The sequence below is a fragment of the Artibeus jamaicensis genome, unplaced genomic scaffold, assembly GCF_021234435.1.
Source record: "Artibeus jamaicensis isolate MK-2021 breed Jamaican fruit bat unplaced genomic scaffold, CSHL_Jam_final contig_233, whole genome shotgun sequence".
In the NCBI taxonomy this organism is placed as follows: Eukaryota; Metazoa; Chordata; class Mammalia; order Chiroptera; family Phyllostomidae; genus Artibeus; species Artibeus jamaicensis.
The window spans coordinates 60,959,345-60,973,317 of NW_026521486.1; the positions used below are offsets into that span (position 1 = coordinate 60,959,345).

General features: G+C 42.4%; 1 protein-coding gene across 6 annotated transcripts in view; it reads left to right on the forward strand.

The window, feature by feature from the left end:
• The window catches only part of TBC1D30 (TBC1 domain family member 30), an 84,993-nt gene extending 71,483 nt beyond the window's left edge, over positions 1–13,510 (forward strand). For 2 of the 6 annotated variants that reach the window (XM_037136022.2, XM_037136024.2), the window contains 5 exons: positions 1,513–1,625; positions 6,315–6,454; positions 9,004–9,210; positions 9,383–9,445; positions 12,484–13,510. In XM_037136022.2, coding sequence (XP_036991917.2) covers positions 1,513–1,625; positions 6,315–6,454; positions 9,004–9,210; positions 9,383–9,445; positions 12,484–13,265 — 1,305 coding nt within the window. In that variant the 3' untranslated portion in view covers positions 13,266–13,510. The remainder of the gene's footprint in view (positions 1–1,512; positions 1,626–6,314; positions 6,455–9,003; positions 9,211–9,382; positions 9,446–12,483) is intronic. The other 4 variants (XM_053661926.1, XM_037136025.2, XM_037136023.2 and 1 more) reach the window with 2 other exon arrangements.
• The last annotated feature ends 463 nt before the right edge of the window (positions 13,511–13,973 follow it).

A 13,973-nucleotide genomic window follows, 5' to 3' on the forward strand; every position in this document is an offset into this window, starting at 1 on the left:
GCTCTGGTCTGGAAAGTGAATCGGCAGCACGGTCAAGCCCCTCTCAGAAGCTTCCTCTCTGCACCCGTGCAAACATCAGATGTCTCCTCTAAGTCTTCAGGAAAACTCTCCTGCTGGGATGAAAACATACCACTTTAAAATATCCCCCTAGAAAATGTCAGGGCATTTAAAAGCTTCCTGGGAGAAATGGAAGTTAGTGTGATAAACATATGTTTTCTGATGAATAAGAACCTTAAGGATTGATGTCCCATTTGTTTATTCTTTCCTTTATGTCCCTTGCTCCAGGGGACAGATAAGTGAAAATACTGCCATGTGGAATATCTGAGGTTTTCCTGTTTATTTTTTTTCCTCTAGGACTTTTATGGTGTCATGACTTATATTTAAATCTCTTATCCACCTTGAGTTTATTTGTGCGCGTGGTGTAAGTTGGTGGTCGAGTTTCATTGTTTTGCATTTAGCTGTCCTGGTCTCCCGACACCGTGGGGTAGGGGAGAGTGGTGGTGGGAAAATGGAGACAACTGTTCTTCAACAACAATTAAAAGAAAAGGAAATACTTTAATAGTTTTAAAGCAGATGCTATTAGAGGGAGAAGGTGCGGACTGGTTGAAAGAAGGTGGGGGGATTAGCCAAAGAACATACATGCATGACCCACAGACATGGACACTGGTGTGGGGACTGCCTGAGAGTGGGGGAGGGGGCCTGGAGGAAAGAGGGCTAAGGGGGAAAAATTGGGACGATCGTGATAGTATAAACAATACAATATTTAAAAAATAAAAAAAAGAAAAGGGGCAAATCTAAAAAAAGTATAAGGATTGAAGAAAAATATAATTAAAATTTTGGAGCAATTTTGATAAGAGAGCAAATAAGATTACTTTCTTTCCGCTGATAGAATGACATACAATTGTGAAATTCTGGAGGAAGCACAGGTGTTTTTCTCATTTTTACTTAAAGATGTTTAACAGCCTGTGCTTTATACTGTCACTTTAAAAAAAATAATGGCTAACAATTTTCACCTAGCACCAACTCACAGATATTTGAAAAAATGGTGTTTTTGGAGAAAATGTGCAGTTGATCAACACATCAACTACGAGATTTAATTTTATCCAGCAGGCTGACCTTAAATTTCTATAAAAGTAATCAAACAAAACTTTGAAAGACAAGCACTATATATGAAGAACATCGATGGGTTCTTTATTAAAGAAGGGCTCTGTGGGTTTCTGAAGTCGCCCATTCCATAAATGGGCAGCAGGAAGTCACACCGCCCCATTTGCCTACCCATGCTCACCAGCCAAAATGCCCACTCGCACCTGGGTTGATTCGAGAACTCATTATTGTATTTATCAGTATTCTTTCATCTTTCTCTAAAAACGGATATGGAAGTACAATCTTCCCACTCTCTGTGTTGGAGGCAGTATTTTTCCTTTCACACTGAAATCATAATGTCTTTCTAGGATTGATAAGAGTTATTGAGGCCTCCATTTCAGGCTTGGCATTTTTGTTTTTCTTTTTCAGACTGTTTATTCTATGGCTCCATTCCCTTTCCCACAGTTGGCAGAGTTGAGGGAAAAATACACCTATAACATTACACCATTCCCAGCTACAGTTAAACCCACCTCCATTTCTGGGTAAGGTCTCTTTTTTTTCCCCTTCTTGTTTTCATGATAGAAAACTTAATCCCTTAATTTGTTATTGTAACTTAATAGTTGTTATGCACTAGAAATATATTCAAAGTAGTTTGGTACTTAAATCCTGAATGTTTTTAAGGTGTTGATTTAAACTTAAGAGGGTGATTTTTAAAAGTGTACTTCCTAGGGAAGATTAGAATGTAAATTGAAGTACATCTAGCAACCCCACAACTTATTTAAAAATATCAAATATTTAAAATCTCAATAATTAAAGTAGTGTAGAACTGGTGCATGAAGAGACAGTAGAACTAATTTAAAATACTGTAAAGACCAGAAATTGATAAATATATACATACGGGAATTTAGAATATGAAAACTTGGCATATCAAATCAATAGTGAAAAGATATGTTATTTAATAAATGGTGTTAATGAGACCTAATCTGGAAAGAAATAAAGTTAGAGTCTTCCTTCACATCATATATCAGGATACATTTTATATAGATGAGAGAACTAAATGGAAAAAAATGAATAGAAAAGTTTCAAGATGGTGAAGGAGTAAGTGAAAGCTACATGAACCTCCTCCCAAGACCAATCTGGAATTAGAACTAAATTGTAGAGAAATCATCCTGAATAATGAACTGAACACTAGCTGGAGAGAAGCCTCATAGTCAAGGACAGACAGAAGAAACCACTTCACCACAGCAAGGCTGGTAGGGAGTGTGAAGGGGGCACAAGAGGGCTGGCTGGGCTCCGACAGGTGGTAGCTAAAGTTCCAGATGGATATTTCAACAGCCCGGGGGTTCCCCTTGAGAAATATGGGGTCTACATCCCAAACTGGGCCCCCCCTAGCTTACAGCACCAGAGCCAAAAAGGAACCCAGATAACATCCAGCAGTGAAAAGCAGTGAGATTTCTCTCTACCAGTGAGAAATGGCTGGAGACTCAGACAGCCTCTTAAAAGTCTTAACACACAAAATTTTGTTAGTAGCTGCTTACTCTGGGCTCTGGCAGAGCGAGGACCTAGGGGAGTAGGGACACCTGAGGCGAGTCTGGGCTTGGTGGCTCTGGGGAGAGAACTGAAGGAATAGCCACCAAGATCCCTGTGTTGACTCATGCCCCACACTGCAGAAGCCATCTTTGTCAGGCAGAGCACTCCCCTCCAAGTGGCATCAGCCTGAAGGGAAGCCATAGCCCTGCCTGCAGGAATTATTCTGGCCCAACATGTGGTGCTTAAGCTGATTACAGCTTAGTTTAACAACTAAGTTGGAAAATACAACGAAGCAGCCAAATAGGGAAGGCATAGAAACAGACACCAAATGAAAGAACAAGAGAATTTTCTAGAAGAACGAAATGAAATGAAGGCAAGCAATTTATCATATAGAGAGTTTATAGTAATGATTATGAGGGTGCCACTCAATGGCATGGAAAAAGACATAGAAACCATGAAAAAGGACCAGTCAGAAATAAAGAATGCAATACCTGAAATAAATAATGCACTGGAAGGAATGAACAGTAGGTTAGGGGAAGCAGAGGATCAAATCAGTGATTTGGAAGGCAAGGTAGAAAAAACAACCAGGCAGAACAGCAAAAACAAAAAAAAATTTAAAAAGTGAGAATAGCTTAAATATTTTGGACAACATGAAACAGAGATGTCCACTTTCACCACTCTTATTCAACATAGTGCTGGAAGTTCTAGCCACAGCAATGAGACAAGAAGAAGAAATAAAAGCATCCAAATTGGGGAGGAAGAAGTAAAACTGTCTGTATTTGCAGATGACATGATACTGTACACAGAGAACCCCAAAGATTCCACTAAGAACCTACTAGAACTGATAAATGAATTCAGCAAAGTAGCAGGATACAAAATAAATAACCAGAAATCAGTTGCATTTTTACATGCCAATAACAAACTAAGAGAAAGGGAAATTAAGAAAACAATCCCATTCATAATTGTTTCAAAAAGAATAAAATACCTAGGAATAAACCTCACCAAGGATGTAAAAGACCTGTGTAATGAAAAATTATAAGACACTGAAGAAAGAAACTGAAGAGGATACAAATAAGTGGAAGCACATACTGTGTTCATGGGTAGGAAGAATTAACATCATTAAAATGTCCATACTACCCAAAGCAATCTATACATTCAACACAATTCTTATAATATTCCAGTGATGTATTTCAAAGAACTAGATCCAATATTTCAAAAATTTATAGGGAACCACAAAAGGCCCTGCATAGCAACAGCAATCCTGAGAAAGAAGAACAAAGTTGGAGGAATCATACTGCCTAATATCAAATGATACTATAAGGCCATAGTAATCAAAACAGCCTGGTACTGGCATAAAAATGGACACAAATTAATGGATCAGAACAAAGAGCCGAGAAAGAAACCCACACCTTTATAGTCAATATTTGATGGAGGAAGCAAGTACATACAATGGGCAAAGATAGTTTATTCAGTAAATGGTGTTGGGAAAAGTGGACAGATATGTGTAGAAAAATGAAGCCAGACCACGTTCTTATACCACACACAAGAATAAATTCAGAATGGATCAAATACTTAAATATTAGACCCCAAACCATAAAAATCCTAGATGAAAAAGTAGGCAGCAAAATCTTGGACATTGCTCATAGCAATTTCCTATTGATATATCTCTAGGCAAGGGAAACAAAAGAAAAAATAAACAGGACTATATCAAACTAAAAAGGTTTTGCACAGCCAAGGAAATCATCCACAAAATAAAAAGACAGCCCACAGAGTGGGAGAACTTATTCACCGATACATCTGATAAGTGGTTAATATCCAAAATTTATAAAATACTAACAAAACTCAAAACCAAGAAAAAAACCTGATTAAATGGGCAAAGGACCTGAACAGACACTTCTCCAAAGAGCACATACAGAGGGCTAATAGACATGAAGAGATGCTCAACATCACTAATCATTAGAGAAATGCAAATTGAAACCACAGTCAGATAGCATCTCACACTTGTCAGAATGGCCATTATCAATAAATTAGCAAACAAGTGCTGGTGAGGATGTGGAGAAAGGGGAACCCTTTTGTTCTGTTGGTGGGAATGCAGACTGGTGCAGCCACTGTGGAAAGCAGTATAGAGATATCTCAGAAAATTAAAACTGGAATAAATGGTGTTTTCACCCAGTGATTCCACTTCTGGGAGTATGTCTGAAGGAACCCAAACACTAATTGGAAAGAACATCAGCACCCCCATGTTCATTGCAGTGTTATTTACTATCTCCAAGATATGGGAGCAGCCCAAGTGTCCATCAATAGAGGAGTGGATAAAACAACTGTGGGACATTTACACGATGGAATGCTGCTTGGCCATGTAAAACAAGAGAATTTTACCCTTTGCGATAGTGTGGATGGACCTGGAGAATGTTATGCTAAGTGAAATAAGCCAGCCAGAGAAAGACAAATACCATATTATTTCATTCATATGTGGAATGTAATGAATAAACTGAACTAACAAGCAAAACAGAGACAAACTCATAGATGGAGAGCAGATGACAGCTTGTGGGGGGAATTTAGGGAGTGGAGGGATTGAGCAAAAAGGAAAAAGGACTCATGGACGTGGACAACAGTGTAGTGATTGCCGGAGGGAGGGGTATATAAGAGGACGAAATGGTAATGGGAAAAATACAATAAAGATTAAATAAAATGAAATAAAATTAGAAGAAAACATGGAAGAATGTCTTTAGTTCTTCAGAACTGGGAAGGTCTTAATAATGGACTCAAATTTTTTAAAAAAAGGAAGAAAATTAAGTACTTTAAAAAGAATTTTCTGTGTGACTGAAAACAAAACAGAACAAAGGAGAACCTCCACAGCAGACACTAAAATGTTTGCAACGATTTCTCAGATAACTTTCCACCTAACTGAAAAATGATGGGACCAGGTAGTTTACATAAAAAGCAGCACCACTTGTACTGTGAGAAATGTAGCATGTAACTCAATTGCGATTCTGTTGTTTTAGCTATCAGCGTAACAAAAATTCAAAACGTTGATATGTACTCTCTTGATAAGGTGATAGGGAAACAGACATTGCTGGTGAGAGGTTAGTTACTATGGGACTTGTGGCAGGCGATTTGGCAGTATTTGCCAAAATTAGTAATGCATATATTCTTTGAGCCAGCAACTCTGCCTTTATGAATTATTCCACAGATATAGTTGTACACATGCAAAACACAGAATGTATGGGGAATTGAGTGCAGCCTTGTTTATAATGGTGTAATATCGAAATCACTCGAGTGTGCTTCGTGAGGGGGCGGTTCCATAAAATGAGCCACAAACATCCCGTACAGTACAGCTGAACAAAAACGGATGAGGAAGGTCTCCGTACACATATGGAGAGAGTTCTCAGGTGAATAAAAGCAAGGTGTAGAGGAGTGTGTACAGCATGCTAATAGTATTTATGCAAAAAAAAAGAGAAAAGTAAGACTATATAGTCATATTTCTTTCCCATGCATAAAAAAACTGAAGAATAAATAAGCTAGTGGTGTTCACATGTGGGGATTAGGTGGGACAGCTGGGCAGAAGTCGGATTGCAATGAGAGAGAGACTTTTTACATATATAAGTTATATACGTCATTTAAACCACATGACTATATTACCTATTTTTTTAATGCCACTATTTTCTTTGAATATTTATTTTTTCTTTATGTTTTCCAAGACGACATGGGAAGGGCAGAGACAGTGATGAAGAGAATGACCCAGATGACGAAGATGCTATTGCTAATGCCGTGGGGTGTCTTGGACCTTTCAGTGGGCTCCTGGCTCCTGAACTGCAGAAATACCAGAAGCAAGTTAAAGGTAAAAGGGTGGCTGTCAGCTTAGACAGTCACAGTGTGTTAGTTCACTCTAGCAGGATGCTATTCTTGTGTGCTATAAATTCCTATTATTTCCTGAACTGGTTACCCCTATTAAACATCTTTATTAAAAGAATCTTTTCTGTTACTTTATCATTTAGTAGGATCTTTCTGTGTTATGTGTTGCCTGCATAATACATTTATTTTTTATGGTGACTTTGCCCCACTCATCTGATTCAATTTTGCACGCTCAGCTCCTTAGGGTACAACCTAGAATATAATAGATGCTTGCTGTATTCTGTTTGAGTTTAACTGAATTCATTCTAGACTGGCTTCTCTAGCAGTATAGAAATACCCTCTGAACCTAAAACATTCAGTGGTGGCCTCTGCTTGAATTTGAGTGACAGGAAACTCATTATCTCATAAAACATCCTGTTAGATTTCTCCACTAAGCCCATGGTTTCCACTTGCAAAGAGATAACCTCCACCTACACTTCTATTAACAGTTTGTCTTTTCAGAACAAAACATAATGAGTCTACTTCCCCTTCGGCTGGATGGCTCTTCAGATCTTTGAGGAAAGCCATCATGTCCCCAAAAGCTTTCTCCATGGCCCAAGTTTAGAATTTCTTCAAGCATTTCTTGTAAGAAATGACTTTCAGAACTGTGACTATTCCATAAACTCACTTCTAAATGTTCTCCAGTTTGGTAGTGCCCCCTGTAAAATGCAGTGCTTCGAATCGCATGCCGGGCCTTCTCTTTTTTCTCGCACAGAATAGATTTTCCATGGTCTAGACATAGTTGGTAACCAACTCTGTTGCAGCAGTTCGAGGTTCTCTCACTGTGTTCTTTCCCATCTTGAGTGGCAGTTCTTCCTTTGGAAAATTTATGTTAGGTCTTCAGTGTGAAGAACCTTGTCCTTGCTAAAAGGGGACAGAAACAAAACAGATGTGAGACACCTTGGCCTTCTCTGTCGTCCGCTAACTTTGTACCACATTCTCAAAGTCATGGGGCTGTCTTCTCATTCGCATTCTCTAGAAGTTTTCTTCTTCATCTTTATCTTCTTTTTCCCGCTCCTTCTCTTCTTTGTCATTGTCATTATTGCTTTCTTTTTCTGCCTCCATCTTTGTTTTCTTCGTTTTCCTCCTCCTCCTCTTCTGCTTCATCGCTGTCACTATTGCTCACCTTTTTCTTCGTCTCCTTTATTTTCTTCATCTTTTTGGTAGTGCTAGTTTTAGGTGTTTTCCCTAAGCCCTAGCTTGTTTTTGAGTTTTAATCTGTTTCAGGGTTTGGGTTCATACTTTTGTGTGCATGTCCTTGGTATGTACTTTCCTCTCAAACCTTCTAAATCTTTTTAAAAGGTTTTTAAAAATGGGAACCCAACAAGAGCCCTATTGATTTCCTAATGCCATCCACCCTCTCTCTTGTTGCCCGGATTTCAGCTTTTGGTTTCTAGCCATGGGATCAATGTGAATTTTAACTCTAAAATTTTTGAACCCGCGTTTCCGAAGTCTGAGTCCGGGCACCATTTTCCCCATCCTTCTTTCTGTGCAGTTCTATGCTCCAGGACGACCTGATCACTTTCTCCTAACTGTCATCGTCAGTCTTTTTGTTGGTTTTACTGAGGTTCAGATGTGCCAGTCCCTTTTTTTTCTTTTCTTTGCACAAATGTTTTCAGCAAAAAAGGAAGTAAACTTATCAGATGTTTAGCCTTCTGAATAACGCTTTCAGCAGTTGTTAGAGTAGTTGGAATCCCTATTACTCTTTTTCTTTGAGCCGGGCCCCAGGCCAGTTTCACACACTGGGCTGGAGGAGCCTCGGCCGGGCGCCCTGGCCCGTGCAGCCTGCGAGCGCCCTTTCACACAGTTCTCGTTCCTCTCACTTACACGTAACCTCCGTTTTATTTCGGGGACAAATCTGCTAGCTGTGGGTGTCACGGGAACGGAAACCACACCGGACGTAACACACGCAGTATACGGTCAGGACATGGTATTAAATGGATAAACACATTCACTTCTAGTGGTAGAGTGTCTCGAAGTTTTGATAACTTCATAGAATGTGTTGCTGTTGTTAACTTAAAAACTCACTTTTCAAGGCTGATTAAACTCTACGAACTATCAATCCCATATAAATCCTCCTGCATTTATCTGGAAACCTGAACAATGAGTTGGCATCTGGAGTAATAATTTTCTAAGGGCATTTAAGAAAAGAATGGTGGATTTTTTTTTTCTGGAAACAATCTTATGTCTCTATATATAAGATTATGTATATAGATTATGTAGATACATAGATTATGTATATAGACAAGAAAATGGTAATTAAACAGTGAGCCCACACCGCTTATTTCAGACCCACAGTTAGGCTAATAAGAAAATGCAGAAATATTTTCAAGACCAAATTAAAACAAGCACTAGACAAATTCTCCTGTACATTTTTTTTGTGGTTTAGAATTTTCTGGAGATTATGATGCAACTTTGGGTTATAGTGAATCTGTTCCCCTTTAGTTCCGCTCTCCTCCACTGACACCGTCTGCTCATCTCCTCCCTCGAGCGCAGAACCAAATGAAGAGCAGAGTCTGAGATCTAATAACATTGCGGAGCTGAGTCCAGGAGCAATTAATTCCTGTCGAAGCGAGTACCACGCCGCCTTTAACAGTATGATGATGGAGCGCATGACCACAGACATCAGCGCGCTGAAGCGGCAGTACTCTCGGATTAAAAAGAAGCAGCAGCAGCAGGTTCATCAGGTGTACATCAGAGCAGGTAACGTGATTCTTTGAATCCATTTCAATTCCGTGTTCAGCTTGTGAAAGGAAGAACGAATGTTCCTGGGATGGCCTCGGGATTACTGCTCCCTGCAGCTCACCACCCACAAAGGCAGCTGGCACGAGGTGATAGCAGATTTAGCATCTCATTTTAAATTTTATTTTATCAGGCTTTAAAGAAGAGAAAGACCGTGGGTTCTGTTTAGGTGCCAAGGACCGGGCAACAGATGATGGTATTAACCACATCTTCACTGTGTGTGCTTGCGGAGCGGGGTTTTACAAATGATTAGAATGTTGCAAAGCCAAACAGTCCTTGGACTTGAGATGTTTGGGAGCTCTTGCCTGTGAAATTCCGGGCATTTGAAAATAGCATTTAATGATCTGCGCATCAGGAAGTTAAGCTCTCTGTTAGTCTTCCGGGAGGTAATGCAGCAGATGTTGCTGCATTACCAGAAAAAGGAGAAAGCCGTCACCGCGCCTCCCTGCGGGGCAGAGTCTCCGGACTCTGCTGAGAGGGGCGGTCGTGGTGCAGCTGCAAATGCTCTTTTCCAAGGATTGTCAAGCTTCTTTTTTCTTTTTAATTCCAAAAATCCCAGTGAACAATCTGCTTTGTTGTTTCCTATATGCTGATTTTGGAATTGATTTGCCTTGTTCTAAGTGAAATTCTAATGAAAATGATACCTGTTCAGAATTGCCCGAAATATAAACCCGACATGTTTTTAAGAGGCTTGTGAGCATGTGACTGATCTTGCACAAAAACTGACTTTACATCCCACTTCTCAGGGGTAGAGGGCAACTTCTCGAAGGTGTGCACTTTATTCTGAATCATTAAGAAAGCAACCACAAAAGAAACTGACCGCTACAGCACTTTAATGTGCAAAGCACTGGCACATACATGTCCTCATTTGGTCCTTAAAGCCAATCGGTGAGGAAGGCAAGGACAGATACCCTCACATCCTATTAAAAGGCGAGGAAGGGGTGAGTCAGGAAGGCTTAGCAATTGTCCGGGATTATGTAGCTACAGCGAGTGGCCAGGCTGGTGCTAGAATCCCCGAGTTCTGATCGTTTGTGTAGTCTCTCTTCAACTGTACTGTGTAAGTGTTTGGGTGGATGTACAGTGAATGGTCACCATTGGGTGCCAAGTCAGCCCAGCGCTTTGTTCTGTAGTCAGGAGTCAGCAACCTATGGTCTACAGGCTAAGCCCTGCTTGCTGCCTGTTTTTGTAAATCAAGTTTTATTGGAATACAGGCATGACCATTGTTTACATGTTGTTTGTGACAGATTTTATACTACAGTGGCTAAAATATTTATAATCTGGTCCTTTACAGTAAAAATATGCCAACCCCTACTCTGGATCATGGCTTATTTGGTCGTTTTTAGGGAGAGACTGTTCTAGAGCCTTGCTTCTCAAACTTTCCTGTGCATAGGAATCACTTCGGAATCTGTTAAAATGAAGTCTGTTTTGGTAGATTTAGGGTGGGGCTGAGGTTATATATTTTCAACAGGCTGTTAGGTGATGCCATCACTGCTGGGGTGGGGGGCCACACGTCCAGTTGAAAGGTGTTAGAGGAGGTGGGATGGGACAGGATTAGCAGCCCAGGTGGAGACCGAACTCAAGCCAGATGCAAAGGATCCTCCTTCTGAGACTTAAAGGAAGGTGGTAAGGAAGCTGGTTGAGATACCAGCTTCCAAGCTTGCAGAGGGCAGGAAGGTGAGGTCATTCAGACCTAACAGCTTCTTTTTTCATGGAGAAATTGGAGCAAAAGTTGCTTTCTTGGGAGTAAGTTGGGGGTTGAGTGGGAGCTTAAAGAGGATAATGAAGGTTTGGATAGGCTGTCGGAAGGACCGGCAGAGTGGAAGAAAAAGATCATTCAGCAGCATCGAGGACCTAACTAAACAGGAAGCTCTGAATTCAAAGGGCCGTCAATCCACATGGCCGTGTGATTCCCCCCCCCCCACAGTGTTTAGCTGTGCTCCCTTTTGGAAAAGAGAACGTGGATTGTGGATCCCGTTTGGGGTTTTGCCGGGCACGTGTGACAGAGGGAGAGGGGTGCCCGGAGCATGTGGTCCCTGGGGAGGCAGCGTCCAAGTGGTCAGCCGCGCAGCCATCTGGGCGGGGGTTCCAATGGGCCAACGCTAGACAAGAAGTAACTAGAGGATGGAGGGCTCAAGGAAACAAAGTTTCAAAGTTCCAAGGATCAGGAATCAAGGAACTGAAGTTCCAGCACTGGGTGGAGTTCAAATAAGAGCCTGAGAGCTGGGAGAACGAAGAGAAGAATATTAGACTTGAATGTTTTCCATGTCATGTCGATCTAGGCGATAAGGTTTAGGATGGAACAGGGGAGGCTGAGAAACTATGAGGATGGGTCCCTGAGACAGTAGTTGCCGAAGCAGATGGTGGGACACGGGGTGAAGAGGGGACAGTCGTCAGCTCTTTCACTGAGGCTTGGCGTGTGACCAGAGGTGATAGACAACAGTGGAGAAGTACAGAAGGAAGTTCAGCGGGGCGATGTCTGTGTCGGAGGAAAGGTTGCTCGCTCAGAGAGGGCGGAACCTTCTCCCTGCTCCTTCTGCTTGCTGCTGTTGTCTCTGGGGCCAGGTGTGTTGAAGCTTCACAGAGTAGGGGCCCTGTCATGGTCACAGGAGGAGTGCAACAATACTGCCAACGGTGCCCTCCAGGAGAACACAGCTTTTGAAGATTTCCAGTTTTCGACTGGCTTTCCAAGTGTGTGGAGGGCACAGCAGTTTCTCATACCTGGGACCAGACATTAGATAGCCGCAGTTTTGCTGTGTTTCCCCCAACGTCCCATCACTTCTCTCATCCTGCCGTCTCTCGCTTCATAACACACAGTGTGTTCTTTTCCTCCCTCTCAGAAACCAACTGCTGATAATCCATATGGTTGTAGTGTTTGACTTACTATTTTTAAAATACCTTCGACATTTTCTGGATAGAAGACTTCTGAGGTTGCTGCTAAGAGACAAAATCTCCCTGGAAACCTATCAGGGCTCTGATCAGTCATGAGGGATCACAGTCCAGTTCCTTCTTACATCCTCAGCCCTTGGTCTCTGCCTCTTTGAAGAGGAGAGAGTAGGTGTCCCGGGCTCTCGGTGGGAATTCAGTTTTTGTTGCCTTCAGTCACATGACTCCGCCAGTGCCTGGGGAATGTGGGGGAGAGGGTGTGGGGACAATCTCTGTGTGATTCCAGTGACGCGAGGGTGTGTTTTGCTTCTCTGGCGTGGGTTTCACACACCCTTTCAATGCTTCTTTCAGACAAGGGACCAGTGACCAGCATTCTTCCGTCTCAGGTAAACAACTCTCCAGTTATAAACCACCTTCTTTTAGGAAAGAAGATGAAAATGTCAAACAGAGCCGCCAGGAATGCTGTCATTCACATCCCTGGTCACTCAGGAGGCAAACTGTCTCCCATCCCCTACGAAGACCTTAAATCCAAGCTCAACTCTCCGTGGCGAACTCACATGCGAGTCCACAAGAAGAACATGACAAGGACCAAGAGTCAGCCAGGCTGCGGGGACACCGTGGGGCTGATAGAAGAACAGAATGAGGGCTGCAAGGCTACCAGTCTGGGGGCAGCGGAGGCGTTTTCTTCCAGTTGTGCAGCGACCCCCGGAAGAGGAGGGGGCGGCGCCGAAGGCAGCGCGGCGAGGACTGTCGAAGGGCAGTCTCCGGAGCCAGTGTTTGGAGATGCTGATGTGTCTGCGGTCCAGGTGAAATTAGGAGCCTTGGAACTGACCCCAGGGGCCGCTGCTGCTGACGCCGGGCCCAAGGGACCCCCGCCCTGCCTGCGGCACTTCCCGGAGCAGCCCGATGCCCCAGGAGAAAACAAAGCCACCAGCAAAGCTCCCCAAGGCAGCCACCCGAAAACTCCCATCTTCAACCCCTTCCCCAGCGTCAAGCCACTGCGGAAGTCAGCCACTGCCAGGAATTTGGGGTTGTACGGCCCCACGGAACGAACCCCAACCGTGCACTTCCCTCACATGAGCCGGAGCTTCAGCAGACCTGGTGGCGGAAACAGTAGCACTAAGAAACGATGATTCCCAGAAATGTTTTATCGAGATTCACCTTTTCAGGTGGTACGAGGGTTTCAGGTAAAAGGCTGCAAAAGAATTTCAGTTGTCCAGTGAAAAGGAATAGTTAGGTTCAGAGATGAGCCGCGTTCATAAAGATGGGAATTGGAAGTTTTATCCTGGGAGCTAGAGTAGGGGTGTTTTCCTGTCCACTGATGACTGATACGGTGGATGCTTGTGGCAAAATAAATATCGTGGTTTTAAAATGTGAAGTTTTTCCAATTTTTCATTGTCAACTGCTTAGAAAAGACTTATGTGTCTAGACTGTTAACCCTTTTTCCTTCTTCCTGTTTCGATGGCCTTCAGGGTCCCCAGAGCTTCTAGTCTTTTGGGCATTATTATGATCAAGCATGCACCACTACCTTGCTAGACAGAAACTGTGAAAAGGAAGTAAGTTCTTAGTTGCAAAACTTCCCGATTTTCCTCCTCGTGTTGTTGGGGGATGTTTGTATGCGTGAGTTTTCCTTCCGTCATCTCTCCTGGCCAGTCTCAAATGATTTTTTATCCTTATGCTAAAGTGCAGGAGAAAAATCTAGATAGCTTTTCCCTTACTTTCTATTTCTACATGCAAAAGGAAGAAAACCTCTTTCCCTTGAAATGTAGGTTGATCACTGACTGGAAGATCTTATGCAGAGACACAAATGGGATATGCACTCAGCAGCTGCTCTGAACAGC